The sequence below is a fragment of the Capsaspora owczarzaki genome (genome assembly GCF_000151315.2).
Source record: "Capsaspora owczarzaki ATCC 30864 unplaced genomic scaffold supercont2.16, whole genome shotgun sequence".
In the NCBI taxonomy this organism is placed as follows: Eukaryota; class Filasterea; order Ministeriida; family Capsasporidae; genus Capsaspora; species Capsaspora owczarzaki.
The window spans coordinates 240,443-265,976 of NW_011887307.1; the positions used below are offsets into that span (position 1 = coordinate 240,443).

The following is a 25,534-nucleotide window of genomic DNA, read 5'->3' on the forward strand; positions in this document are numbered from 1 at the left end:
CAACTCCTGCGCGCCCCTAAAACTGCCGGTGCCGGTACTGACACACATGATTGTATAAAGCTATCAACACTGCTTGCTGCTTGCTGGTCTTATTTTTTGGTGAGAGCGAGCCGCTGAACCAACACTCTGCCAAATTGTGGGAGACGATCAACCAACACTCTGCTAAATTGCTGCCTCTCACAACAGAGTCCTGTGAACTATGATGTCACCCACCAATATTGGCAACTAACACAGAATCAAACACTTTGGTGCATGCATTTGTGGTTTTTTTCCCGCCTCGTGTTGTTGTCGGTTTGGTTTTGCGGTAAGAAATTCCTCGTCAAGAAAGTTGCTGAATTTGGAGCGTTTGGTTGTTCAGTTTTCATTTTTTGTTGTTTTGGTTGTTCTTTTTTTCCTCGCGTTCTGCTGCTGCATTGCAAGAAAGAAAACATAGCAAACAAGCAAACGTTTTGCCCCAGAAAAATCTCATGTCAAACGCAACCGTGACACTCGCTCAGCCAACGACGGCCGCTGAGGTTGAGCAAGTGCGAGCGGCGTTGCTCTCGCCGACCTGCTCCATCAAGACGCTTCTGTAAGAGCTGCAGGTGTCATCGAATTCTTTCCTTCCTTTTCTCTGTGCCGGCGCTATGCATTTTATGGTTTTGTAGGGCACCAGGCGACAGTGCACTCATCATTGCGTTGATTGACTCGAACAGAATCACCGATACGGCAATCTCCCCCGATGTCATTGCTCGCCTGCTCGAGTCGCTTGCTTCAAACCGCTCTCTTACACGACTCGAGTATGCCGCGGTTTGTTTCAATGTACTCTGTTCAAATCTTGAGCGACAGCAGAATCTCACTTGTCTTTCTAAACCCACTTTCATCGATGGTCTCCAATTTTTTTTTTTTTAGCATTTCGTGCAACGCGATCGACAACAAGACTGTGGCAGCTCTTGCTTCCATGCTTGTGCACAACCGCGTGCTGGCCTACGTCGAGTAAGTCCTTGTTCGTCGTGTTTCATGCATGTCTGACACGCGTATTCACACAATCCGCGTTTGTACTTTCGCCTACTTTTGACAGCATTCATACCCCTCGAACAAGCAAACATCGCAGAGCGGCAAGCGCCTCCGACATCCTCAGCACCTCAGCGTCTGGGTCCGATACGACCATCAACGACACATGTTCACCCGCCATTGCACAAGCTTTGGCACTGAACAAGTCGCTGGTTTCGCTCGTGCTCCCCCTTGCCCGTTTCACGGATGCCGGCTTCACCGTCATCTTGAACTCGATTGCCACGCACAATACTACGCTGCTCAATCTGGTTCTCGGTGGTTCCCAGTCGCTGTACATCCAGAACGTCCTCGAAGGGCTTTTGGTGCGAAATCGCAACATGATTGCCGGCACACTCGCCTCTGGCCCCCATCCCCTGCAAGTCACACCACCATTGTCCCGCACGGACTCGGCCGAAGGCTCGCTTGTCTGCTCACCGAAGGGCACTGCACGGTCCCTCGACGCAGTTCTCAGTACCAATCGGGAGGACGACGAAGAACCCGCTGGCATGTTCCGAAAGCGGCGCGCTGCATCCGCCTCAGCTGCACACCGACACCGAAACTCGACCACCGTGATGAGCAAGCAGCAGTCGACTCCATTATTCGACACGACGAACTGGAGCTCTGCTGCCGCCCCTTCTGCTGTGTCTCCCGAGCCCTCGGCGCCTTGCGAATCCGAAACTTCGTCCACGGGGTCGGCAACGCTCCCATCGCGTCCTGCTGATTCTGGGCACGTGACTGCTTGGCTAAATTCCCTCGGAGCGTCATCCAGCAGCACGGCCTTGCTGTCGGGCGCGACCGAATCGATGGGTGGTGGCCACTCGCAATCGATTCTGCCTTCGCTGGTGTCACCGTCGATTGCGTCGAGCCTGGCTTCCAACATCAACGCGCTGCAGGCTCTACTGCCTCGGCTTTTGACAGAAGCGAGCCAGAAGCAAGATGAGGTGACGGAGCGCTTGCAGTTACGCAGTTTGCTTAGCACTGCCAACTCGACAATCGATGATCTCCGACGCGAGCTTGCGGAAACTCACCAGCGACTGCTTGCAGAGACTGACCGACATGCTCTGGAACGAGCATCTGCCCAGGCGCAGATCGCGGCGTTGACCACCGAGCTTAACAACATGAAGCTGGCTGCGCAGCAGATGGAGCTTGCTCGGCACGCTGCAAGTGTTGCAGCCCATGTTCCGTCTACTGCTGCCATGTCATCGACTGGCACCCCCAATGGTCACCAGCAATCATCACCGTTGACTGCCCCGGCCAGCAAGGCATCGTCGCAACAAGGCAGCAAGGTTGGGCGGCACCGGCCCATCAATCTGTCGTTTGCAACGCACGACAACTCTACGCGAGTTCGCCGGGCAGAGTCCTCGATGGTCACGTTTGCGGCCCACCAAATCGCCGAAGCCACCGGGTCCTTTGCTGCAAGCAACATCATTGGCAAAGGCCGGTGGGGAACCGTGTTCAAGGCCAAGCTGCTTGGCACGGATGTGGCCGTCAAGCGCGTGACGCAAGCCAGTATCGCACAGTTTGAGGCGGAGCTGGTGGCACTGTCCTACTTTCGCCATCCAAACATTGTTCAAATCATTGGTTTGGCAAAGGACGACGACTACTTGTTTATCGTGCTCGAACGTCTGTGCAACGGCAGCCTTTCCGAACGCCTGATGTGTGCATCTGGCACCGACCCACTCACCGTGTCGACGCGCGTCAACATTGCGCTCGGCGTGGCACAGGGCATGGAGTATCTGCAGTCCGCCATTCCTCGCCTTCCAATGTTCCACCTGGACTTGAAGTCTGCCAACATTTTGCTGGACGGAGCGTTCGCACCCAAGATTGCGGACTTTGGCTTGACTCGAGCAGTGCCACTTGCGCTTGATGGCCCAGATAGTTTCTCGCAAGTGCCAAAGCTCCAAGGGACGCTGGCCTACATTTGTCCCGAGTATCTCACGTATGGTCGAGTGTCGCGACGCACAGACGTGTTTAGCTACGGTGTCATTCTGCTCGAGCTGCTCACGGGGCGAGTGGCCGATGCCAACCTTCGCGTGGATGCTCGACGCCAGTGGAAGCTCCATCGGTCTCTCGAAGCCATGCTCGACCCAAAGCTGGGCCAATTGTCGGCGAATCAGAGCAGTGTGGCGCTTGCTACGGCTCGCGTCGCGATGGACTGCGTCGACGAGTCGCGCCTCGATCGACCGCCCTTCAAGTCGCTCGTCCACTTTTTCAGCCAAGTGGTGGAGTCTGGTCACGCGAATGGCGCTGATCTCATTTCGGCAACAACTTGCCCAACACAGTCTCTCGAGGAGCTGCGGCGTCGCGAGTGTGTCGTCTGCTGCGACGCGCCAACAAACGCTCAGTTGCGCCCCTGCCGACACGCGGCCACCTGCGAAGCATGCGCTCAGGAACTGCTGGATCGGCATGAGGCTTGCCCAGTCTGTCGCTGCCTGGTTCAGTCTTACATAATTGGCGACTTCCAACACACATTCACGGCAGCCACAACACCAAACGCTGAGAGCTCGCTCCCATTTCACTACAAGGAGCAAACCCGTTCTGATACGCGAGTGTGAGCATGCCGTGTACAGCAGACATGTACAGTTGTAATTTTCTACTTGTCAAAAGTGATTCGCTATTGCCCGATTGTCCTGGATGACACATGGCTTTGGAAATAACACGTTTTAAGCACATCGACAACACAAAAAACAAGTCCACTATTAGGTCAAAACACACAAAATAAACCAGAATGATCAAAACAGAAGGAGCAAAAAAAAAGTCCACATTTTGTATTTCGTCTACATCAACTAGGGATCAAAGGGTCAACAGGCAACAAACTATTCGTCAAAATGAAAGAGTGGCCGAGAAGGCGGTGGGGGGGGGCGGGGTGGAGGAGGAGGGAGGGGGTGGTGAGGTGAAGCAAAAGGCATTGTACAGAGTTTGCAACAAAACGACGATAACTGAATTAAATGCGGCGAAGTCGGGCTTTGCTATCGCTAGTGCCAATAAGCTCTGGGCGCGCAACAGTTCGTACAGGTCGCGAGACGGCTGGGCTGGGCAAGGCACTGACCGTCGCATTCTCGCCAGCAGCGTGGTTGTGGAGTTGGCGAGCAATCGACTGGTTGTTCACTCTCGCCGCGGATCGCGCTGCAAGTCGCTTGCTGGGAGACTGATAGCTGGTGGAAGTGCATGCCGTGTGAGCGACCATGTCGCGCAAGCAGCTCCAGCACCATCGCTTGTTGCATTGAGCGCAGCAGCCTACGCCCTGCGTGGTCGGATCGCGGGTCAGCATATCAGGACACACGGGGCATTTACGTGAGCGAGGCTCGTCCGCATCCGAGGTCAAGATAACGGGCTTATCCACAGGTAGGGTCGCGCCACCAACAGGCGCAGTGTTGGCCAGATTGTTTTGCAGGCTATGCAGTGCTTGGTTGAGCGCAGCAGAGCCAACACCAGCGGCGGGACCAGATCGAGGAGCGTTGGAGGAGACACCCGCGTCCATGTAAATGTTTGTGGAATGGGCTGTGCGAGGCTGGTACGAGGTGAATGCAGGACGCGAGAGTGAGCCAGTGATCTCGGGAAGGGTCTTGGCGGCTTCTTGTTGCTGCTTGTCCTGTCGGATGCGAGCCCAGATACGATCGGATGCCGCGGAGACATTGTCGTTCGACTCCATGGTGATGGTCGCCGACTGCGCGGTAGGTTGCATGCGTGCATGATGCAAAAAGTCATCCTGACTTTGTTCTTGGTGCAAGCGGCCGGCGCGATGAGCAGAGCTCGGCATCTGCGCAGACAAGCCAATACGGCCAGGTGTGTGCAGAGCGCCACCAAATCCAGGGATGGGAACCGAGACATTCGATGGCTGATTCTGGAACAAGCGCTGTGCAGGTACTTGACCCATGCGCGGGCGAGTGACGGAGAGAACCTGCTCCGAGTCGTCGGCATCGATGCCTCGCGAAGGAGTGGTAAACGACGAGCCAGGAGTCATTCCCATCGAAAGGCGCGACGCCATGCGCTGAGTCGAAGTCACGCTGTTGGGTGCCTCCAACGTATTGGATCGCATGGGCGTGATCATGGTGTTCTCTTGGTTGGGTCGACGAAGCATTCGATTGCGCGCGGTTGTCGCAGACTGAGGCATCATTTGCTGCAAGATATTGCCCGGCTCGCTTGCCCCGCTGTTGTCGTTCGAGGGAAGCAGAGCTTGACGCGCACGCACAGCCGACGGAACGGATGGCGTTCTCAGTGCCGAGTTTGAGCTTGGCTGTAGAGCCCGCAACAAAGCAAGCAGACAACAAGCAATTATTCCGACATGAGCGACCAGCAAAAACAATACACGTACCAATTCCCCCCGCCCAATTGAACAATAGCAACAACAAGCCGCTCTTTTTTTGCGTACCGAAGCAGCCACGCCGAGCCGCTGCATGTTCGACTCAATTTCAGTTTGACGCAAGTGCGTCTTCTGTGCTTGGTGATTGATTTGTTGCATGTGGCAGTACATGCTGCGCAAGTCTGTCGTGCTTGCCGCGATCGAGTTCATGCCGCCACCGAGCAGGGCATGGCAAAATGGCTGCCACAAGCGGGGAGTGGCACACAGATTACGCCACGTGCGGGAAACGGCGCTCGCTCTAAAGATTGGCCAAGCAGAAAACGCAAAACCCAAAGGATTACATGTTAGACGTCGAGTTGTGATCATTCGACTCGATTTCCTGGTCCCAAACGAGCATTCAACATTGTTCCTTTTACCTGCACAAATCTTGGACGTCAAGTTGGCTCAGAATCACAAGAGCGAGCTCCGGAGGGAGTAGGCCAAGGATGTCTTTGCGCTCGCCTTCGGGCAGGTGCATGGAGGAGATGGACAGGCGACTGCTGTCGCGGCCTTGGTAGACTGCAAACGAGTTGCGGCGCGACGACGAGGCGCTCGAGGTGCCTGCACGAGATGCGCGCCTTGCCTGAACTGGAGAGCCAGTGACGGGAGTCGTAAAGCCAGACAACATGCCCATGGGACCGTCGAAAATGTTTGGTCGCATGACAACATCGGTAGAGCCTTCGATCATGCCCCGCAGAACGTGGTCGAGTTCGTCGCGGCTGGATTGCTCCTGGTCTACCACGGCCACTGAAGTCTCTGGCACAAGTGTTGCGACCGACGTGAGGGATGGCGCTTTCATGACGGCACCGCCGCGAATGGTAACGTCTTCATCCTCGTCTTCGTATGTGGCAGATTCTTCAGTGTCAAAACTGGCATTCGATGGAATTGGAGCGTGTCCGGCAGAGGCAGTAATAGTTGCATCCTCCTCGTCAAGGTCCAACTCGTGGCCATACGCAGCTTCAGCGGCAGCAGCGTGTGCAATGACTGCAGTTGGTTTGGCAGACGGACCTACAGCAGATGGTCGAAAATATCAGAGGAAAAACAACACGATGTGAGTATTTGGGTTCCTGAACGCTCAGATCATGCTTACGAATAACAACTCGACTCTGAATATAAAAATGCAACGCGACAAGGAAAAAAAGGAAAGGAAAGGAAAGCAAAAGGAAAAAAAAAAAAAAATGCTTGAAACACAAAACTTGAAACGAAAAACAATTCAAAATAATCAAAAAAAAAAAATGAAGAAACGGCTTCAGCCAAATTCAGCAAATTTTTGGGCTGTTGGTTTCTGGTCTGGTTTTTTTTGTTTGCGCCATTCTAAACTGTCTTTGAGAAAGCAATCGACTGACCTGCTTGGGAGGTTGATGCAGACACGGGGCGTGTGAGGCCAGAGGTTGCAGCTGGTGCGCCGAGGCGAGTGGTGAGATTGCTTCCGGCAAGACGGTTTGAAACAGCAAGGCGATTTTGAATTTGAGCGCCCCCAAAGCGAGCGCTCGCGCGGGATGTCGCCATTGTGCTTGGGTGCTGAGGTTGAGCAGTAGTGTGAAAGAGAAAGAGAAAGAGAAAGAAACCGAGAGAGCGAGAGAAGGAAAAGAGAGAAAAAGAGAGAGGGTGGAAAGTGGAATGGAAAAATGTGGCAAAGTGTCAAAAGCGAAACGGAAAACAAACAACAAAAGATAACTGAACCCTCATTTGTAGCGAAGAATTGACACGATGAACTCTGATATTGTAACAACAATACAACCGTTGCTTGTCATCACGGATCCAATTGAACGAGAATGCTGCCAAAGGAGGGGCGGTCGTTCGCTTCTTCGTCAAGACATTCGAGAGCAAGCGCAACAAGATTGCCGACGCTCTCTCGCTCTGCTTCGGTGGGTGTGAGCGCCGAGTCTAGCATGCCAATTGCGTTCTGGTTTTTCACAGCATTTCGCGCATCCTTTTTCAGCCGAGCGCCGGGTTTGGCTGCAGTCAGCAGTTCCAGCAGAATCATGCCAAAGGCGTAGACATCCGTCTTGATGGTCATGCGACCTTCCTCTAAGAACTCCGGACACATGTAAGCAATGGTTCCTTGAACGGTCTGCGTACGAAGATAGCTCTTGTCATCGAGGTGTTGGGCAGCACGGACGAGACCAAAATCAGAGACTTTGGCATTGAAGTGTGCGTCCAAAAGCACATTGTCCGTCTTGAGGTCGAGGTGGAACAGTGCATGATCGGGGAAGGCTGTCTGGACGTAGTGCATGCCGCGGGCAACATCAGCCCCGATGCGGTGGCGCTGAGACCATGTCAGTGGAGGGGTGTTGTTTTTGCGGGCGAGACGGTCGCGAACAGAACCATTCGGCATGAACTCGTAGACCAGGCATCGCTCGTCGCCTTCTTCTGCATAGGACAGCATGACAATGATGTTGGGGTGACGGAATTTAGATAGAGATTTCAACTCTGACTGAAACGCTGCATAGTGCTGGATCGATTCGGCGGATAGCTTTTTGATGGCAACACGAGGTCCAGGCAAACTGGCGCCATACACGCGACCAAATGCTCCTTCGCCGAGCAGAGAATCAGCGGCAAAATTGTTCGTGGCGGAGATGAGAGTGGCGAGAGGCACTTGTGGGATGGGTCCGTCAAAATTTGATAAAGATTCACTGGCAGCTTGGTTGCGCTCAAGTACGTCGATCCGAGCATTCTTGGCAGTGAGCTCGGAGCGAAGTTGTTGTAGCTCCTGATCTTTGGCAGCAAGCTCGGAGCGCAACTGCTGAATCTCGGATGCAGGGGTCGCAGAAGGTGGAGACTGAGCATTTGCTGCTGCACGAGCTGCAATCTGAGCCAAGTCGGCAGGCGATGGGGTTCGTTGCTGGTCGAGACGAGCAAACGCGGACCTACATTTTCACCAAGACAAGTGAGCGGTTGCTTCATGCAAGAACTCGATGAGATTGCAAAGTCTTACTCGAATTGACAAATGGTACTGCCAGTTTGCCTGAGTGCAGTGGTTCCAGCATTGGTCAGGAAATTACTGTGCAAACTGTTGTTGTCAATTACATCCTCAGATTGGAGCATGAGTTTAACGGCTGTCAGAGCATCTTGTAGCGATCAATATTTACAGAAGCGTTGTCAGTGTCTTGTTCACTTTGAGTGCTTCAGCAATCGCCTGCGCTCCAACATCGCCAATCTGATTCTCACCCAGACTGTCCACATTTCCTCCATCAGTGAGCACTCTTCTGATTCCCCACCCACATGCACCAACAAGAGTGAGATGCCTTACTAGAGCTCGGTCAGCGTCGTGTTCACGTTGAGCGCCTCGGCAATTGCTTGCGCTCCAGCATCGCCAATCTGATTGTCACCCAGACTGACCGTTCCGTCCATCAGTGAGCCAATCTAAATGCCCTCTTCTTGAAAGCACCCACTCACATGCACCAGTCATGCCTTACGAGAGCGTGCCAAGCGTTGTGTTCGCTTTGAGCGACTCAGCAATCGCTTGCGCTCCAACATCGCCAATCTGATTCTTGTACAAACTGTTGTTGTTGTCAATTACATCGTCAGATTGGAGCATGAGTCTAACGGCTGTCAGAGCATCGTGAAGCGATCGATATTTACTCAAGCCTTGTCAGCGTCTTGTTCACTTTGAGTGCTTCAGCAATCGCGTTCGCTCCAACATCGCCAATCTGATTCTGCCACAGACTGTCCATCCCCACCATCGGTGAGCACTCTTCTGAATCACCCACTCTCATCCATCAGTCAAAGTGATGCCTTACTAGAGCTGCTTCAGCGTCGTGTTCACTTTGAGTGCCTCAGCGATCGCTTGCGCTCCAACATCGCCAATCTGATTCTGCCACAGACTGTCCATCCCCTCCATCGGTGAGCACTCTTCTGAATCACCAACTTTCATGCAACAGTCAAAAAGAGATGTCTTACCTGAGCTCGGTCAGTGTCTTGTTCACTTTGAGTGCCTCAGCAATCGCTTGCGCTCCAACATCGCCAATCTGATTCTGGTACAGACTATTTATCCCCTCCATCAGTGAGCACTCTTCTGATTCACCCACTCTCATGTATCAGTCAAAGTGAGATGCCTTACGAGAGCGTAGTCAGCGTCTTGTTCACTTTGAGTGCCTCAGCGATCGCTTGCGCTCCAACATCGCCAATCTGATTCTCACGCAGACTGTCCACATCCCCTCCATTAGTGAGCACTCTACTGAATCACTCACTCGCATGCACCAGCAAGAGTGAGATGCCTTACTAGAGCTTGGGCAGCGTCGTGTTTACTTGAAGTGCTTCAGCAATCGCCTGCGCTCCAGCATCGCCAAGCTGATTCTCACCCAGACTGTCCACATCCCCTCCATCGGTGAGCACTCTACTGAATCACTCACTCGCATGCACCAGCAAGAGTACGATGCCTTACTAGAGCGTGCCAAGCGTTGTGTTCGCTTTGAGTGCCTTGGCAATCGCCTGCGCTCCAACTTCGCCAATCTGATTCGCCCACAGACTGTTTCTCCCCCCCCCCATCAGTGAGCACTCTTCTGAATAACCCACTCACATGCACCAGCAAGAGTGAGTTGACTTACCGGATCTCAGCCAGCGCCTTGTTCACTTTGAGTGCCTCAGCGAAAGCGAGCGCTCCAACATCGCCAATCTGATTGTTGTGCAGACTGTCGGGCCCCTCCATCAGTGAGCACTCTTTATGTTTTCTGTTAAGATCGCCCATTCAGATGCTTCACTGAAAATGAGATGCCTTACTCGAGATAAGTCAGCGTCTTGTTCACTTTGAGTGCCTCAGCAATCGCCTTCGCTTCTTCATCGCCAATCTGCCTCCTTTCCAGACTGTTCCCCTCCACTCTCGTCAGCACACACACTCGCGCTGTCAACACCTGTGTTCCAATCAACTCGGGCTTCTCTCTTACTTGAGCTGTCCACTCGCATTCTTGACTTGATCATAGAACTGACGCTGTCTCTGATTCATATTCTGATAAGCCAGCATTTTGAAATCAAACACAGCTAAACGACAAGGACTGTCCCCTCATCGACCATCCCAGTGCGACTTGTTTTTGTCTTCTCTACTCTTTCCAAATACTGTGGTGGCAACGTACGACAGAGCAGAAGCGCCGATTCAGAACATGCATTTTCACCAATTCATCTCAGATTTATGAGGCTGTTTTTTTAAAAAGGTAGAGTGAACCCCCCAAAATATGTCGTTCATATCCACCACCGTGTCCTACGTCGCTTTCCGTCGCTGGTGCTCTGATTGTGTGGTTTACACCATGCCATCAGTGTGCTCGAGGGTCGGGGGCGCAGCGGAAGTGCGTTGGGCGGCGGGGCGGAGCGAGAAAAGGAGCGGTTTGTGCGCGGTGTGATTTCTCAGCCAAGCTTTTCCCAGCCCTCAATCTGTGCCACTGCTACATTCTGTTGCGGGTTCATCTTGTCCAACAATAATCGGGCCGCAGTAGAGGGCGATTAGCCCCAGCACACTTGGTTACAAAAAAAAAAAAAAAAAAAAAAACTCTTGCATGTCCAAACCGAGTGCTGAACTGTTTTATGCACTCTCTCAGCTTCCGGCTCCTCCTGCCCCTACCAGCCATTGTCCCGATCTCCGATCTAAAGAATTATTTGATGTGGTGTGGCAGCCCGCTGACACTGATCTGCTGCGACGAGGTTGCGTTGACCGTCACACCTTCTCGCGGCCGTACAGGCGCCGGCGAGACAGCGGCGTGTGGTCTGATGCACCGAGTGGCATGGACACATGGTCTACTCTCTCGGGCGGGGGTTGCAGGGCAGGGGAAACCAATTGCAGAGCTCAGCGACGCGATGGGAGTGAAAGACATGGCGATTCTACCTTTTTAAAAAAACAGCCCCTTATACAGTAAATCCGTACCATCCATCTCCGTTTCTTTCCATCAATCTATCAATCCATCAATCCATCAATCTATCAATCTATCAATCTATCAATCCATCAATATCTCAACCGTTTTTTTCTCAGTCTCTCAATCGTTTTCTCCCACTTTTTTTTTTCTTTTTTTTTTTTTCCAAACCATGCTTCTCGCAGCAGCAAGAGCTCGAGTTTGCCTTACCAGCGGACGGCACATTGCCACCATCACCACCACCTTCACTGCAGCAGCCACCACACTTGCAGCAACCCGATCGTCATCCACAGTGCCGGTCGCCTCAGTCGCAGCAGCAGCAGCAGCAGCAGCAGCAGCAGCAGGCAACAAGAAGCAGACCAAGGCGCAGCCTCGCAAGGCCTCATCCCGCGGCAAGACCACCACGCCGCCCGCCTCTCCATCATCCCCTTCATCCCCTTCATCATCATCATCATCCTCCACATCGACGCAGGCGGAACAGGGCCAGACAAAGACCAAGCCAACGTCCGCGCTCGGCCTGGCGCGGTTCCAAGTGCCTGCCGCGAGCGTCGTTGGCGTCTTTGCAAGTACGATCGCCCGCCACCAGGGCTCCAAGCGCAGCACTCGAGCTGCAAACCTGGAGCAGATTGTACAAACATCGATGCAGCTGCACCCAGAGCTGACCGCGGGCCGCCCGCCGCGAGCCTTGCACAAGTCGCTCAAGCCGGCCGCACATGCGTCCCACCAACTGCTCAAGGGCATCCAGTCGACCAAGGAGTTGCAAGCCGTCATTGCCGATTCTATTGGTGCTCAGCGTCAAGCGCATGTCGCCCGCGTTTCGATGCCCGCCACCCTGAGTGCCATGCAGGAGCACCCCCTCGCATCGTCCCAGATGGCCGATCCGTTCGATATGATGCAGGAAGCAGCAGACCAAGAAGAAGAGTTCGAGGCCAGCACCGAGCCCTACAACAGAAGCGAGCTCGATGGCGAGGATGCCGAGAACGACGAGTTTGAGGCAGATCTCAAGCGACAAGTGCAGGAGGTCGAGGAGCAGCTCTCGGACATCCAGCAAGCGGTCGGCGTTACAAAGGGAAGCGCTGACATGGATGACATGGATAGCGAAGACTTTTATGAACAAGACAGCGGTCGTGGTCTCCGTTCTGAAGGCGACCCAGCGATCGACATCCTGCACTCGAGCCGCTTTGCGCATTCCGTGCCGGATTCCGAGATGTTGCTGAATGTCGATCGCAATGTGCTGGTGCATCCGACAACCCGCGAGCACGTCTCCTTGTTCATTGAAGATATGGTTGAGGAAGAGGAACAAGAGCGCCCGGCAACTCCGCCCACCCGCTCCGGACCTCGACAGAAGGAAAAGGAGATTTGGATTAACGTTGTTCGACTGGGCGAATAGTTGCGGCATTTGTTTTTTTTTTGGCTGCAATCTTTGTGTTGCTCGTGTCGTCGCTATTGCTTTGCATGCACAAGCTGTTGTCCTGGCCCACCCCTTTTCATCTGCCATAAACATTTACAGACTCTTTTTGCATTGTTGAAATGATTTGATTCGTTCGTTTATTTTCAAAAAGTATTCGAGTCGAATGCAACGTACACGGTGATTATTTCTGCTAAGCATACAGTGAGTTACACATAACCACACCGACATTCCCGACAACGACAACAACAACAACAACAACAACAAAAAAAAAAAAGTGAGCTCAAGCGCACATTGACAACACAAACGACAAACGTTTTTTTTTTTTAATCTTTCGAAGGTAGGTTGAGTTTAAACCTTGATGTAGGTTGGCTTTTTTTCAACTTGAAGTTTTTTTAGGCTTTGGTGGTGTTTGACGCTCCACGACGCGCACAGCGTTTCTTGTTGGATTTGCGCGAAGAGTGGCCACGATGTTTTGCAGAGGAGGAGCCGCCGCCGCCACCGCCGCCAGCGCTGTTGCTGCTGCCGCTGGAAACAGCATTGTTTGCTTGTTCTGGCGTTTCGTCACCCTCGTCTTGGTCATCATGCTCAGGTGACTCGACATCTTGAGGGGGAGAGGGCGCGGAATCTTGCGACAATGCCATCGGGTCTGCGGGCGAGCTGTGCTCGGATTCGCCTTTCGACCAGCCCGCGGGCTCAGCCAGGTCACCGCTAAAGTTGCCAGTGACGCCGACAAGATCGGGCGGTGACGATGACGCCTCCGAGTCACTTTGTCCAGCTTCGACAACGTCGTCGTCGGCCGTGGTGGCAATGTCCGACACCCATTCATCAGGGTCGGCCGCGCCGCTTGGCGCGATGGCAGACTCTTCTTTGGCCTCTTCAATCAGAGAAGGCGGCGATGGAGACCGGTCACCAGCAGCGACAGCGTTGTCGTCGTCGTCATCGTCGTCACCGTCATTCGCATTGCCAAGAATGCCGGAATGGTGGCTGGCAGCAGCTTCAAACAGCGTGAGATTGTCAGGCACCAATGGAGCTTGAGCCATGTCTTGCTTTGGATCGATCGGATACATGGAACCCTCCATCATGGGATGGGGAGCGTGTTGTTGTCGTGAGGCAGCAGTTTGCAAATCGCCAAGGTCTTCGCCGTCTTCTTCGTCCTGTTGGTCAAATTCAGACGCCGTTTCGGGTTCGCTCAAGAGCTGATCCGGGTAAAACGACTGTGACGTTCGCTTACGAGGAGCGGCGACTGGCTGAGCTGAAACCGGGGTCGAGTCCTTTCGCTGCTGCTGTTGTAGTTGTTGTTGGACAGACGCAGAGCTGCTGCCGTCGGGCGTTTGCTTTGATGCGGAAAAGCCAGTGGTCAGGCCAGCCAGCTTGCCAGAAGCTTGATTCGCGATGTTGGACGCCCAACTCGACCAACTCGAGCCAGCGGCAGTAGCAGCAGCACCAGCAACGGTGTTGGACACAGCGCCTGGGGCAGCTGCGCCTTCATCGTCCGGGACAACTGTACCAGAGACGGCAATGAAATCAGAGCGCGCGTCTGCGTCGGCGTCGACCATGGCGGCAGTGAGGCTTTCTTCGAGCGATCTCTCTGTCGTCACAGCTCGTGGAGCCCGAGTATTGCCGCCATTGACTGCAGTCCGACTTCCTGTACTATCGCTCTCGATAAACAGGTACTCACTCGATGCCATCTCAATGTACGGCTCGAAGGGGATTGGCGCCTCGTTCGGAATGGTGACGCTGCGCGCGAGCAGCTCGTCCTCCATGGTCAGCGACACGGGCGTCGACTCGTGCAGCGGATTAATGTATTCAGTGGTGCTCCCAAAGTCCACCGCGGACGGCTGCAACACTGCATGCGGCGCCACGCTGTACACCTTGAAGGAAAACTGCGGTCCCTTCCACAGAGGCCGCTCGTTCATCGAGTACGAGCCAATTTCAAGGTTGGACATCCACTTGGCGTCGTCTTGTTCCCGGGGCGAAAGGGGTCCTGGCGAAACGGCCTCGTCGCACTTGGGTGTTGCGATCGGCGTCGTCGGAGTCATGAGCGGTGGAGGAATGGGCTTGCGGCTGACTGGAGCGGCCAGCTGCCGGATGGGACAAGCAACCACCGGCCAATCGCTATGCCGGAGCAAGTCCCACTCCTGGGCGGGAACCAGATCAAGCGCAAGCATGGATGCGTCGTCGGCAAAGGATGTCACCGAACCGGGTGAGTCTCCACCCGAGTGGGCTGGGCGACCGCTGCCCATCGGCGCGCCAATCAGACCCGACGCCAGAGTGGAAATGGCGGACGCAGACGCGCCAATCAGACCATTCGCAGGCTCCTTGGCATACGGCGCCAGGTGATACGTCTTCATGGCACCGGCATGGGTGACAACAGCGAGGGAAACCACGCCACTGGAAGAAGAGGACGCTGGCATGAACATGGTCGACACGGCGGCGAATGATGCCGGAGCCGCTCCTCCAGTCATCGTGGTCGAGCGGTCGGAAGTGGTCACGCCAAGATTCTGCTGCAATTGGTGCCGCGCCGTCATCCCTGTTCGGGTCGAGCTTGGCTTGCCGTGCTTGTTGCTGGTCGACACATGAGCCGCAGCGTCAGTCACGGCCGCGGGATCCGAGGCGGCAGCAGCAGGATTCCACAGCCGCGCCAATGGATCAAGTGAGAGGTTGGGCATGGCAAAGAGCAGCACGTTGTCCATGTGCGGAGGGAAGGGGAAGCCACCAGTGTCCGCTCGGCTGACCAGCTCTGGGTCGAGATTCGGGGGCACGTAGCCTTCGAGAATACCCCGTTGCAAGTGTTGACGGTAAATTCCGCTCAGAATGTTCGTGTACATGGCGTAGGCGGATTCAAAGTGCGGCTGCTGCATTTGCGCAATTTGGGCAGCAGTGGCTTGCGTGTTGAGCGAGCGGGCAAACAGCGACGTTTGGGCACTGCCGTCCGAAGCCACCGGCGTTGAGGTGCCAGTCGAGCTCGAGCTTGGAGATGTCGCCGCCGCAGCGCCGGCGGGCGTCGACGACGACAGGCTTGCCATCACGGCGGTGGCGGCTGCCACAACCGAGGAGCCCAAAGAAGGGTTGTTGGCGGAAGCGGTGTTTGCAGGCGCGACAGCACTCGCCCGCGCGTTGACTTCCGCCACCTGTTGCTTGAGCAAGTCGTCCACCATGGACTGGGCAGTGCCCGAGCCAAGCGTTGAGACAAAAGCCTGGGCGCCGTCAGCCGGCCCGTGCCCGTTGGCACGAGCGTGCGTCCACACATTGACCTGCCCGCCAAAAGGGTTGATGGCAAAGACGTGGGTGGTGCCCTTGCCCGACGTGAGCGCCACCCAGCGCGAGTCTGAGCTGAACGAGACGTCCTGGATGGTTGCCGCCGTGAGTCCGCGGCTCAGCTTGTAGATTTGGCGCACGACAAACTGGCGCGGAGGCTCGTCGACGGCCGCACCCGCATTCGATGACACCGTGTCGGCAGCACTCGGGGCGCGGTAGGCTGGGAAAATTTTGTACACGTTAAAGCTGTGGCCTTGGTGCGAGGCAGAGCCCAGCAGCGTGCCAGAGGGGTCGAAGGCCAGGGCTCCAATCTCATGTCGCATGGCCTGGAAGTTGACCACCGTGTGCCGGGTCACGACATCGCGAACAGCCACGGCTCCAATGCAAGCGGGATTGGCGTCAGCGAGCCGTGCACGCTGCACCAGCGCCTGCTGGTACGTGAAGCTCAGCTGATCGCGCTGGCTTTGAGACAGGTGGTTGAGACGGTCGGATTTGCCACTCTTGGTTGCAGAGGAAGCAGAAGCGTTCTTTTGCTGAAGCATTTCCGTCACGTAGCCAGTCACCGTGTCTTTGCTCCATTCACCGAGCGAAAGCAGGGAGGCCATCATGTCCTTGGCAACGTCGGTGGCCATATGAGAAAGCGTGGGGGTGCCGTTCGGCTTGATGGGCTGCGACGAGAGTCGGTTTGTGGCATACGCAATCCAGCGCGGACTCAGCGCGATGGGATTAAAGTTTGGGCCCTGCGACGGAAAGACTTGCGGGATGATGAAAAAGGGCTTGAGGTCGTGAGCGTGGAAAATGCACACCAGGTCAATCAAGGCGACGGCAATGACACGACGATTGGACTGGATGGATTGGATGGCAGAACGGCAACGGTGTCGCTCGACCACGCCATGGCTTTCCAACGAAAAGAAGAGCAGAAACTCGCCCAGACTACCGAGAGGTGCCGTCGATGCAGAGCGCGCGGATCCAACCGCGTTGTTGTTGGGTGCCGAGGAGCGCGCCGTGTTTTCTGTCGAAAGCAAATCAACGCCACCATTCGAAAGAAGCTGCTGTGTGGTTCCAGCCATTGCCGGCTCATTCGCAGCATCGATAGCCATGGCCATGAGCGGTCGTACGTGCGCAAACTTGTCTGTGCCGATGCGCTGTGACGGATTGAGTAGGATGCTTGCAGTCTGAGGTGTTTTTGTGCAGGGTGAGGGTGCATGGATGGTGAGTTACACACACTCTGCAAAGATGACTCGAGCAAATCTCTGCACTGCTGTACCTTGACAAAGCAGTCTCGACGCGACACAACTTCCACAATGCCGTCGTGGCTGTTGGAAGCGTCCCAGACATGGATGCCGTTGGCAAGTCCTACGACAATGAAAATGCGGTCGCCAACCATGGACATATCGTCCACAACACCCGAGTCGCCCATTTGAATCTTGACCCATCGAACCTAGTCGCACAAATTCAAGCAGACAAACAGAGCGACAGAGGTAAGTGATACGAACATTTGTTGCGAAATTTCAACCCATCTTAAAAAAAAAAAAAAAAAAATCAATGACCAACTTGACATCACCCTTGACAACATTCACCCTCTCGGTTCTCCCCAACCAACCCCAACCAAGCGAGAGAAAACAGAAGTGAGGCAGCGAGCACAGGGAACTTTCCAAGGGACTTGACTTCCTTGTCATTTGCGACGACCCCTTTTTGTGACGTTGGAATTGCGCTCAGAACTCAAGTTGGAAAGGATACAAAAACAACACAAAGTGTTGGGTGATGTTCCAAACTGCCGTGTTCCCCCCGCACCGCCCCCCGTCCCACCCAGTGCGTATCACATGAAATGCAACGTAGTGGCAGGAGACGCTTCACTGCACCACAGTGTTGGGGGGCAATAGCGCTCAAAATGCCAGGTCATATTTTCGGTCATCAAATTTTCCGGCTCGTTGTGTTTTTTGCCCCTTTTGCCCGTTCAATCCGCTTGCTTCCAAGCGAGCAGACACGAGAGAGGTCCAGTACGCCAGCGGGGAGCAACTCCCAAGGAGTCAGTCCACAGGAGCCGAGCAACAGCGAAAACTGACCTGTTCGCGCCCATTGGCAGCGGCGGAAGCGCCTGCCGCTGCGCCCTGGGCAGACGCGCTGCCGCCGGATGCTGGCGTGGTGCCCGTGACTGCCGCAGTCAGCGACGCCGTCCAGGCAGCAGGACCACCCGCCGGGATGTAGTCGCTGAGAAAGTCCGTTGCCTTCTCAAAGTAAGTCTTCTCGCTGAAAATTGAGAGTTGGCGCCAAAATTGCAATTGTTTTTTGTGATGGGTTTTTCATTCGTTCGAGGTCAGTGAGCCAAGAAAAATAAGCACGCAAGAAGCAACAGCAGCCTTGGAACAACGTACTGCAAGGGATGCGGCCGGACCCGACGACCAGTCGGGGTGCTTGTATCGGCTGGCATTTGCTTTCCCGAAAAAAAAAAAAAAAAAAAAATTCCAAAAAATCCAATAAAAAAAAATCCAATGCAAATCTCAGCCAAAAAAAAAAAAAAATTAAAAAAAAATCAAGACTGCTTTTGGTTTGTCTTGGTTTTGAACAAAAGGCGAGAATGGCAGGACAGAAGCACACCAACGCAGAAACGAGAGAGAAGGAAAAGAGCTACACAGAGAGACCCATGCATATTTGCTGCGCAGAGAGGGGGGGGTCAAAGAAGCCAGAACAAAGATGAACGCCGGTTTCTCAGGTTTTCTGAACAAAATGGCCCGCTCGACGTTTTTTTCCTACGCAAATCGTCGGTAGTCAATATGCAGTGGTTCTGGTGCTCGCGGATGAGCGCCTTGCAGTGCGTGTACATGCAAGACGGCAGGCAGCTTCTTTCGAGCGCTGGACGTCAACTATCCAGTTCCAACGCTGGTCGGTCAATCCACTCCTTACTGTACCACCCACGCACAAGTAGTACTGGACAGCATGTCTGATTGTTTTTGGTGAGAGTACTTCCACGCATGCTCTATTTATCCGGCTCTCGTGACGTGTCTTTCTTCTTTGTCCGATTTAACAAAAAAACGCATTATCGATTTCGTTGATCTTTTTGTTCCTTCCTATTACGTTTCCTCCGTCTCTCTCCATCGTTCACCGCCAGATCCCGACATTGTCTTTCATCCGAGCGTTTTCCTTGTCGCCAGACCGACCCTGTTTCCAAAAGTTCTCAACCTCGCTCAACACCTCGAAATCCTCCAGCTCTCTGATTTCCTTGTTTTCGCCCCCATTGCAATCGCCTTTTTTTCATATTTGCCTATTCAATACTTGAGCTTTGCTTGATCTCGCATCCTCCAACGCAATAGTACTCTTCTCACCAAAACCCCTTCTCCTTCTCTTTCATTGATCGCTCTCTCTTTTTTCTTTGACCATGTGTATGTCGATTTTTTTTTGTGTGATTTTCTATTATTCCACTTCTAGCGCCTCAATAGCGCCACCTCCGCGCATCCACCCCATCAGCAACGCACCAGCCATGCATCGCCACACAACACGGTCCATCCGCCCATCGCCAAACCGCCCAACGAAAGCCGCCAACAGCGATAAAAAAAAGCCGCGAGAAACGAGGGATCCCGCTTTTTTTTTTTTTTTTTTTTTTTTTTTTTGATTTTCCAAAGCAGAGTTCAGAGAGCAGAGCACTCATCAGCCGATCCAGCACATCCCCATGGCCGTTCAGAAAATAACTCGAATTTTCATCACCACCCTTCTCACCAACGCACCGTGTCTGTCGCCAGAGCGATATAGCCAGAAGTTGAATCCGTTTTTTTTTGTTCGCGCAATGCAGTTTCAGCCAAAAAGGTCGGCCGCAGCCCCACACGACAGCAGTGCCTTCGTTCCTTCGCTTCTCTCGACACGCGACGCTCTACAGCAACCGAAACAAGCTGACAAAGAGGTCAGGCGGCACCGTTGCACCAAGCGGGGGCTGTCGATCGTTTTCTCATCCCGCAATGCAGTTTCAGCCAAAATCCATCACCCACGTTGCTTTTTTTTCTTTTCTCTTTTTTTCTTTCTTTTTCTTGTTTCAATGCTTTTTCCATTGACTTTCAACTCTTTCTCCTCACCTTCATCGCCACATGCTAACTTACTTTTTGTCAATGTCTTTTTCTGTTTGTTTGTTTGTTCCCATTCTGAACACCAGCTGACAAGAAGCACGCAAAGAAGTCGTCGGCGACCAAGATTGCAGCGCCGACTGCTGGCTCGGTGGACACGTCGGGCTCTGCTGCGGCCGTCGCGCACATCCCCGATTACCACCTGCAGCCGTCCAAGGTGGCGCCGTCGCTCGACACGAGCAAGTGGCCCCTGCTGCTCAAGAACTATGACCAGCTCAACGTGCGCACTGGTCACTACACTCCAATCCCGTCTGGCTGCTCGCCGCTCAAGCGCCCGATCGACGAGTATGTGCGTTACGGCATCCTCAACCTCGACAAGCCCGCCAACCCGTCGTCGCACGAGGTTGTCGCCTGGATTCGCCGCATCCTCCGCGTCGAAAAGACGGGCCACAGTGGCACGCTCGACCCCAAGGTCACTGGCTGCCTCATTGTGTGCATTGATCGCGCCACCCGCCTCGTCAAATCCCAGCAAAGCGCCGGTAAGGAGTACCTCGGCATTGTTCGCCTGCACGGCGCCATCGAGAACGAGCAAAAGCTTGCTCGCAGCATCGAGACGCTGACTGGCGCCCTCTTCCAGCGCCCGCCGCTCATCTCGGCCGTCAAGCGTCAGCTCCGCATCCGCACCATCTACGAGAGCAAGCTGATCGAGTACGACCCTTCCCGCCACCTCGGTGTCTTCTGGGTTTCGTGCGAAGCTGGCACGTACATTCGTACCCTCTGCGTCCACCTCGGTCTTCTGCTCGGCGTTGGCGGCCACATGCAAGAGCTGCGTCGCGTTCGCTCTGGTGTCCTCACCGAGAACGACCACCTCGTCACCATGCACGACATTCTCGACGCCCAGTGGCAGCTCGACAACAACCGCGACGAGTCCTACCTGCGTCGCGTCGTCAAGCCCCTCGAGTTGCTGCTCGTCAAGCACAAGCGCCTCGTGGTCAAGGACTCGGCCGTCAACGCCATCTGCTTTGGCGCCAAGTTCATGCTGCCCGGTCTCCTCCGATTCGAGTCTGGCATTGAGGTCGGCGAGGAGGTTGTTCTCATGACCACCAAGGGTGAGGCTATTGCCCTCGCCATTGCCCAAATGACCACCGCCGTCATGTCAACATGCGACCACGGCGTTGTTGCCAAGATTAAGCGCGTTATCATGGAGCGTGGCACCTACCCGCGCCGCTGGGGCCTTGGTCCCAACGCCGTCGAGAAGAAGAAGCTCATCAAGGACGGCCGTCTTGACAAGTATGGCCGCACCAACGAGAAGACTCCTTCCGACTGGACCAAGAAGTACGTCGACTACCGAGGGGATGCTGCCGTTGCCCCCGCTGCCGCCGCCGCCACCACCGACGCACCGGCTGCCGCCAAGACTCCCAAGCCGCTTGTTCAAGAAATCCGAGAGTCTGAGCCCAAGAAGGTATGTGAATGTACTGGAGTGGTGGTTTCTGTTCTGTTGCTCGAGTGTGCTGACTCGTTTCCCTTCTGTTTTCCTTCACACAACAGCGCAAGCATGAGAGCGATAGCGAAGACGACCAACAACCTGCCAAGAAGGTCGCCGAGGACAAGAAGGACAAGAAGGAAAAGAAGGACAAGAAGGATAAGAAGGACAAGGAAGAGGACAAGAAGGACAAGAAGGATAAGAAGGAAAAGAAGGAAAAGAAGGAGAAGAAGGACAAGAACTAAAACAAAAAGGGTGGATCTCTTTTTTGTCTTTTTCAATCTCTCTTCAATTCGTAATTTCCCCCAAATATCATGTCGTTGTCGTAGCTTGTTTGTTTGCTAATTTTTGTCAAGAAGAATAAATGAAAACGAAAAACCGAAACAAATTAAAAGAAAAAAAAGAAAAAAAAAAAAAAAGAAAGACCAAAGCAAATACAATTGCAAACATTGTTCTCTTGACAGCGCGCCTTCACATTGAGCTGTATTTCGTATCAGTTTGAACTAAGTGTATTTCAAAACGCTTCTAGAAGCAGACTGACGCTTCACTCATACTTTTTATGAATGAGTTGTCGCACCGGCCAAACCACGGCAATACTGATGCCCAAGATGATAAAGCCGACAACAATAATCACAACCTCACTTGAGTAGCTCGCACGCAGGAAGAGGTTCATGCTCGGGTCGGATCCCCACCTGGAAGCAACCAAAACGAACAAACATGCAAACAAACAAAAACGAACAAACAATCCATCGAACGTGAGGTGCGAAATCTTGCCAGGACGATTCAGTCATCATGCACCAATGCCACTTACACGGACTCTGCCCACAAATTCCATCGCTGGTTCTTGATGGCAAAGTTGTCAAAATCAAAGCCAGGCGAAAGCGCATCAATAAACGCGACAGTCGTGTTCAGGCAGAGGCCCGGAGCAATGTACGTCAACTTGGCATTATTGCAAGCTTTTTGCGACAAGGAGGGCTGGCTGTCGGATGCGACAGCGACGGCCAACACGTCGCGAAGAGCATAGATGAAGGCGAAAATGGTGTTTGTGCGGAAGACGCTCACGTAACGAGAGGGCAGATTGGATGGCACTACCAGGGAAGAGACATTGAACAAAAAAAAGGCAGCAATGAAGTAAGTAACGACATCATAGGCGAGAGGCCAGCGTAACCCGAGACAACGCAACGACTCACAGTTATTGCCAGTCTGCTGGAACAAGGCACACTTTTCATTCACAGTCAGACACGTGAGGAGTGACTGAACGAATGTGCAGTTCACGGTCATGGCGGGCACGCTGCCAGAGTTGTCGGAAGCCAGCGCATAGAGAGAATTGGCAATGGCAAGTGCGACATTGCAAATGTTGTTCACCGTTGCGGCATCGGAGGCGTTCACCAAGGTCGCGTCGTCAAATGGCGTGCCATACAGCCTGGGCGCAATTATTTAACGCGCGTTGGTTTCAAGAATCGGCAGGGGGTGAGACTCGCGCAAACGAAATTTCACCAAAAACAAACAATCAACACCTCCACTACTCACTTGTTGTTGAAGGTCAGACCGTGATCAGTCACAACCACACCAGGAATGCCACGCGACTCCTTCAAAAAGGCTTGCAGCGAGGCTGGCGGAAGACCAGTGGCGGTGTTGTTGATAATGTTGGCAGCAAAGCCAGCTGTCGCGGTGACTTGGGCGTTGACAATGCTTGCAACGTTGGCCACAGCAACAGGGTCTGTCGAGTTGCTGTCAATGTGCAAGTAAATGGGGCCGGTAGCCGAGTCGAGCAGGCCGATCTGCGAAAAAGAAAAGAAAAGGAAAAAAAAAAAAAGAAGAAGAAGAAAAAAAAAGCAAGCGTTGGTTTTAAGAGTGCATGGCGATCAACAACGGAACCTAGGAAAGTACAGTCACAAACCTGTTCGACGTCCAACACCGCCTTAATGTCGTCAAAGCCGAAAGCTTTGCTGGCGGAAGGGAAGTTGCCAGTAGCGATTTGGTTGGCGATGGCGCTTGAGCCAGTGTAATCGAACTTTTCGCCATTCAGCAGCATGAACATGATGTTGTGGGGGAGAGTGATTGTCGTGGGTTCCTAAGTCCAGGAAGAGAGCGAGACAAAGCAGGGCACACAAGTTAGAGAGGAGTCAACACGAGCTGGGCCAGAATAAGCCATCCTCTTCGCATGCGTGTGAAACTCACCTTGGCCAATGCATCAGCAGCAGCTAACAAAGCGACAACAGCTGCAGCATCCGCTTCAGCGCCAAAGGATTGTTTGTGGAAGAGAGACAAGGCGTCGATTGCCGCGGTGGCCAGAACGTATGTGTCGCCGCTGCGGATGGGACGAGTAGAGCCCCAGATGCTCTGGCTTCCAAGTGGCTCGCACCATGTGCTGCCACGACGGAGGCAGATGTTGGAATCGCCGCCAGCGTACATGAACGAGTTCATTTCGACAGCCCAGAGCGGATAATCCGGCTCGACGCCGCTCTTGGGTGCATTGCTCAGGGCTCGCTGTTGTAGTGGGCATGAAAAAGAACGAGAGATACACAAGGAAGAGCGCGTCCCAACGAGAGGCGTTGAGGTGAGAGCAGGCCAACCAGACCCAAAAAACAATCATCCACAACAAAAAGGGGATGCAAAAATACCAAACCAATGCTGTGCATTGGAAAACCAACTCCGTAAATAAACGCCATTGCTCAATGCGACCTACATTGCGAATCGTCTCGGCGCTCGTCGAGCCAAGCCAGTAGATCGGGTACTGGAATCGACGATGGGTCAGCCCGCTGCCCTCGGGATTCCAGGCGTAATTCGCAGCGTCCGTGTTGGCATAGAGTCCATGCTTGCAGTTGGGGCACTTGGGAGCATGCGAGGACTGCGTCGGGCGCGTTGCGTCTGACAGAATGATCAGACCATTCATTTTGCCGGTCGCTTCGAGCTGTTCAATGATGGATCTGAGGGTGTGCAAGGCGTCGTTGAGCGACATGCGGCTTGCCACAGTGATGCTTTTTGACTCGATCGTATCCATGCAATTCTTTTTGTGAGTGAGTGAGTGACTTACAGGTTAAAGTACGCGGGAGTTGTGACAACCGAGTAGGGTGATCGTTCCGCAGAGTGGATGAAGAAGCTCAAATCGGCGTCGGACTGAATGCTGTACAAGACACCGACGTTTCCCGACAAGCTGCCTGTGAAGCATTTGCAACAACGGAAGCGGTGAGAAGGCGAGAGGCAAAGACGCGCAGTGAACAAAATGGTACAGGAAAGGGGGGAGTTAGTGGAGAAGAGGGTATGAACTTTGGTTTTAGATGCTACAATTCTCATACTGTCCGCGCATTTCTCGCTCGCGTTTCTCCCATTCCGCGCCTTCCCGCTGAGCCATGCATGGCGTGTCTCTGCAACTCGACGTGCAACGTCAAGGCCACACGAATCGAAGAAGAAGCAGAAGAAGCAGAGAAACAAAAAAGGTCAAGAAAACACAAAACAAAGGGAAAAAAGTAGGAAAACGACCACCGAATAGTGAAGAAACAGTATAAACTAAAGAATCACCAGAAGCGACCAATGTTACTGATTTTTTTGATCTAACTCCAAATTTGCCTTCAAGAACGCGAACAAGCTACAAGTTTTTTTTTTTGGGTCCGAGTGACGAGAGTGAGTAAAGTGAGTTCATACGAGTTAGTATGATGGTGAGTGATAGTGTATGAGTGGTAGTGAGTGAGTGAGTGGTAGTATGGGAACTGGACGAGCCACTGCTTCGTTCGTACTTGCGCATCCGACCTCGCCGTCGCTGTCGAGCAGCATGGCGCAAAAGTCGAGCAGCGGGATGCTCTGGTAGACCTTGTCGCTGAGCTTGTTGAGCGTGTCGTCGGCGCGGGCGACCTGGACCTGGAGCATTGCCACAGCGACAACAACGAGCGCCAAACGCAATGCACCGCCACTGCCCTGCTGCTGCTGCTGCTGATGACCACGACGACGACCATCACTCAGAGTCATTGTTGGCTGGAATAAAAAAAGAAAAAGAAAAAAAGAAAAAAGAAATATAGAGTGAGCTTTTTTTGCATTGAGGGGTCGAAACTCAGACTGTGAGCGAACAAGTGTGGTGGGGAAAATGGTCTTAGAACTTTGTATTGACGCTTTGGTTGC

The 25,534-nt window shown here is 53.6% G+C and overlaps 7 protein-coding genes across 7 annotated transcripts; 3 read left to right on the plus strand and 4 right to left on the minus strand.

The window, feature by feature from the left end:
• Positions 1–335: 335 nt before the first annotated feature.
• Positions 336–3,768, plus strand: CAOG_07810 (hypothetical protein). The gene is made up of 4 exons (XM_004342834.2): positions 336–571; positions 696–779; positions 892–975; positions 1,061–3,768. Exons 1-4 carry the CDS (start codon positions 468–470, stop codon positions 3,585–3,587), a joined length of 2,799 nt encoding a protein of 932 aa, XP_004342883.1. The 5' UTR covers positions 336–467; the 3' UTR covers positions 3,588–3,768.
• Positions 3,769–3,791: 23 nt separating this feature from the next.
• On the minus strand, positions 3,792–7,033 carry CAOG_07811 (hypothetical protein). Its single transcript, XM_004342835.2, has 4 exons — positions 6,721–7,033; positions 5,752–6,382; positions 5,405–5,633; positions 3,792–5,269 (listed from the first exon to the last, which is right to left on the minus strand). The coding sequence occupies exons 1-4, from the start codon at positions 6,881–6,883 to the stop codon at positions 3,977–3,979; spliced, it is 2,316 nt and encodes a 771-aa protein (XP_004342884.2). The 5' UTR covers positions 6,884–7,033; the 3' UTR covers positions 3,792–3,976.
• A 43-nt stretch (positions 7,034–7,076) lies between these two features.
• Positions 7,077–10,337, minus strand: CAOG_09128 (hypothetical protein; the record flags this gene model as incomplete). Its single annotated transcript, XM_011272536.1, has 14 exons — positions 7,077–8,244; positions 8,313–8,387; positions 8,467–8,550; positions 8,628–8,711; positions 8,794–8,877; positions 8,960–9,043; positions 9,118–9,201; positions 9,278–9,361; positions 9,438–9,521; positions 9,600–9,683; positions 9,762–9,845; positions 9,925–10,008; positions 10,097–10,180; positions 10,261–10,337. 14 exons carry the CDS (start codon positions 10,335–10,337, stop codon positions 7,128–7,130), a joined length of 2,193 nt encoding a protein of 730 aa, XP_011270838.1. The 3' UTR covers positions 7,077–7,127.
• A 1,004-nt stretch (positions 10,338–11,341) lies between these two features.
• On the plus strand, positions 11,342–12,728 carry CAOG_07814 (hypothetical protein). The gene has a single exon (XM_004342838.2). The coding sequence runs from the start codon at positions 11,387–11,389 to the stop codon at positions 12,602–12,604; it is 1,218 nt and encodes a 405-aa protein (XP_004342887.1). The 5' UTR covers positions 11,342–11,386; the 3' UTR covers positions 12,605–12,728.
• A 10-nt stretch (positions 12,729–12,738) lies between these two features.
• On the minus strand, positions 12,739–18,384 carry CAOG_07815 (hypothetical protein). Its single transcript, XM_004342839.2, has 4 exons — positions 18,259–18,384; positions 17,950–18,133; positions 17,151–17,324; positions 12,739–17,058 (listed from the first exon to the last, which is right to left on the minus strand). Exons 1-4 carry the CDS (start codon positions 18,312–18,314, stop codon positions 13,018–13,020), a joined length of 4,455 nt encoding a protein of 1,484 aa, XP_004342888.1. The 5' UTR covers positions 18,315–18,384; the 3' UTR covers positions 12,739–13,017.
• Positions 18,385–19,242: 858 nt separating this feature from the next.
• On the plus strand, positions 19,243–21,663 carry CAOG_07816 (H/ACA ribonucleoprotein complex subunit 4; the record flags this gene model as incomplete). The annotated part of the gene is made up of 3 exons (XM_004342840.2): positions 19,243–19,263; positions 20,025–21,397; positions 21,484–21,663. Exons 1-3 carry the CDS (start codon positions 19,260–19,262, stop codon positions 21,661–21,663), a joined length of 1,557 nt encoding a protein of 518 aa, XP_004342889.2. The 5' UTR covers positions 19,243–19,259.
• A 220-nt stretch (positions 21,664–21,883) lies between these two features.
• Positions 21,884–25,424, minus strand: CAOG_07817 (hypothetical protein). Its single transcript, XM_004342841.2, has 9 exons — positions 25,156–25,424; positions 24,456–24,579; positions 24,108–24,348; positions 23,600–23,908; positions 23,319–23,492; positions 22,949–23,199; positions 22,609–22,841; positions 22,230–22,506; positions 21,884–22,110 (listed from the first exon to the last, which is right to left on the minus strand). The coding sequence occupies exons 1-9, from the start codon at positions 25,382–25,384 to the stop codon at positions 21,963–21,965; spliced, it is 1,986 nt and encodes a 661-aa protein (XP_004342890.1). The 5' UTR covers positions 25,385–25,424; the 3' UTR covers positions 21,884–21,962.
• Positions 25,425–25,534: the final 110 nt, after the last annotated feature.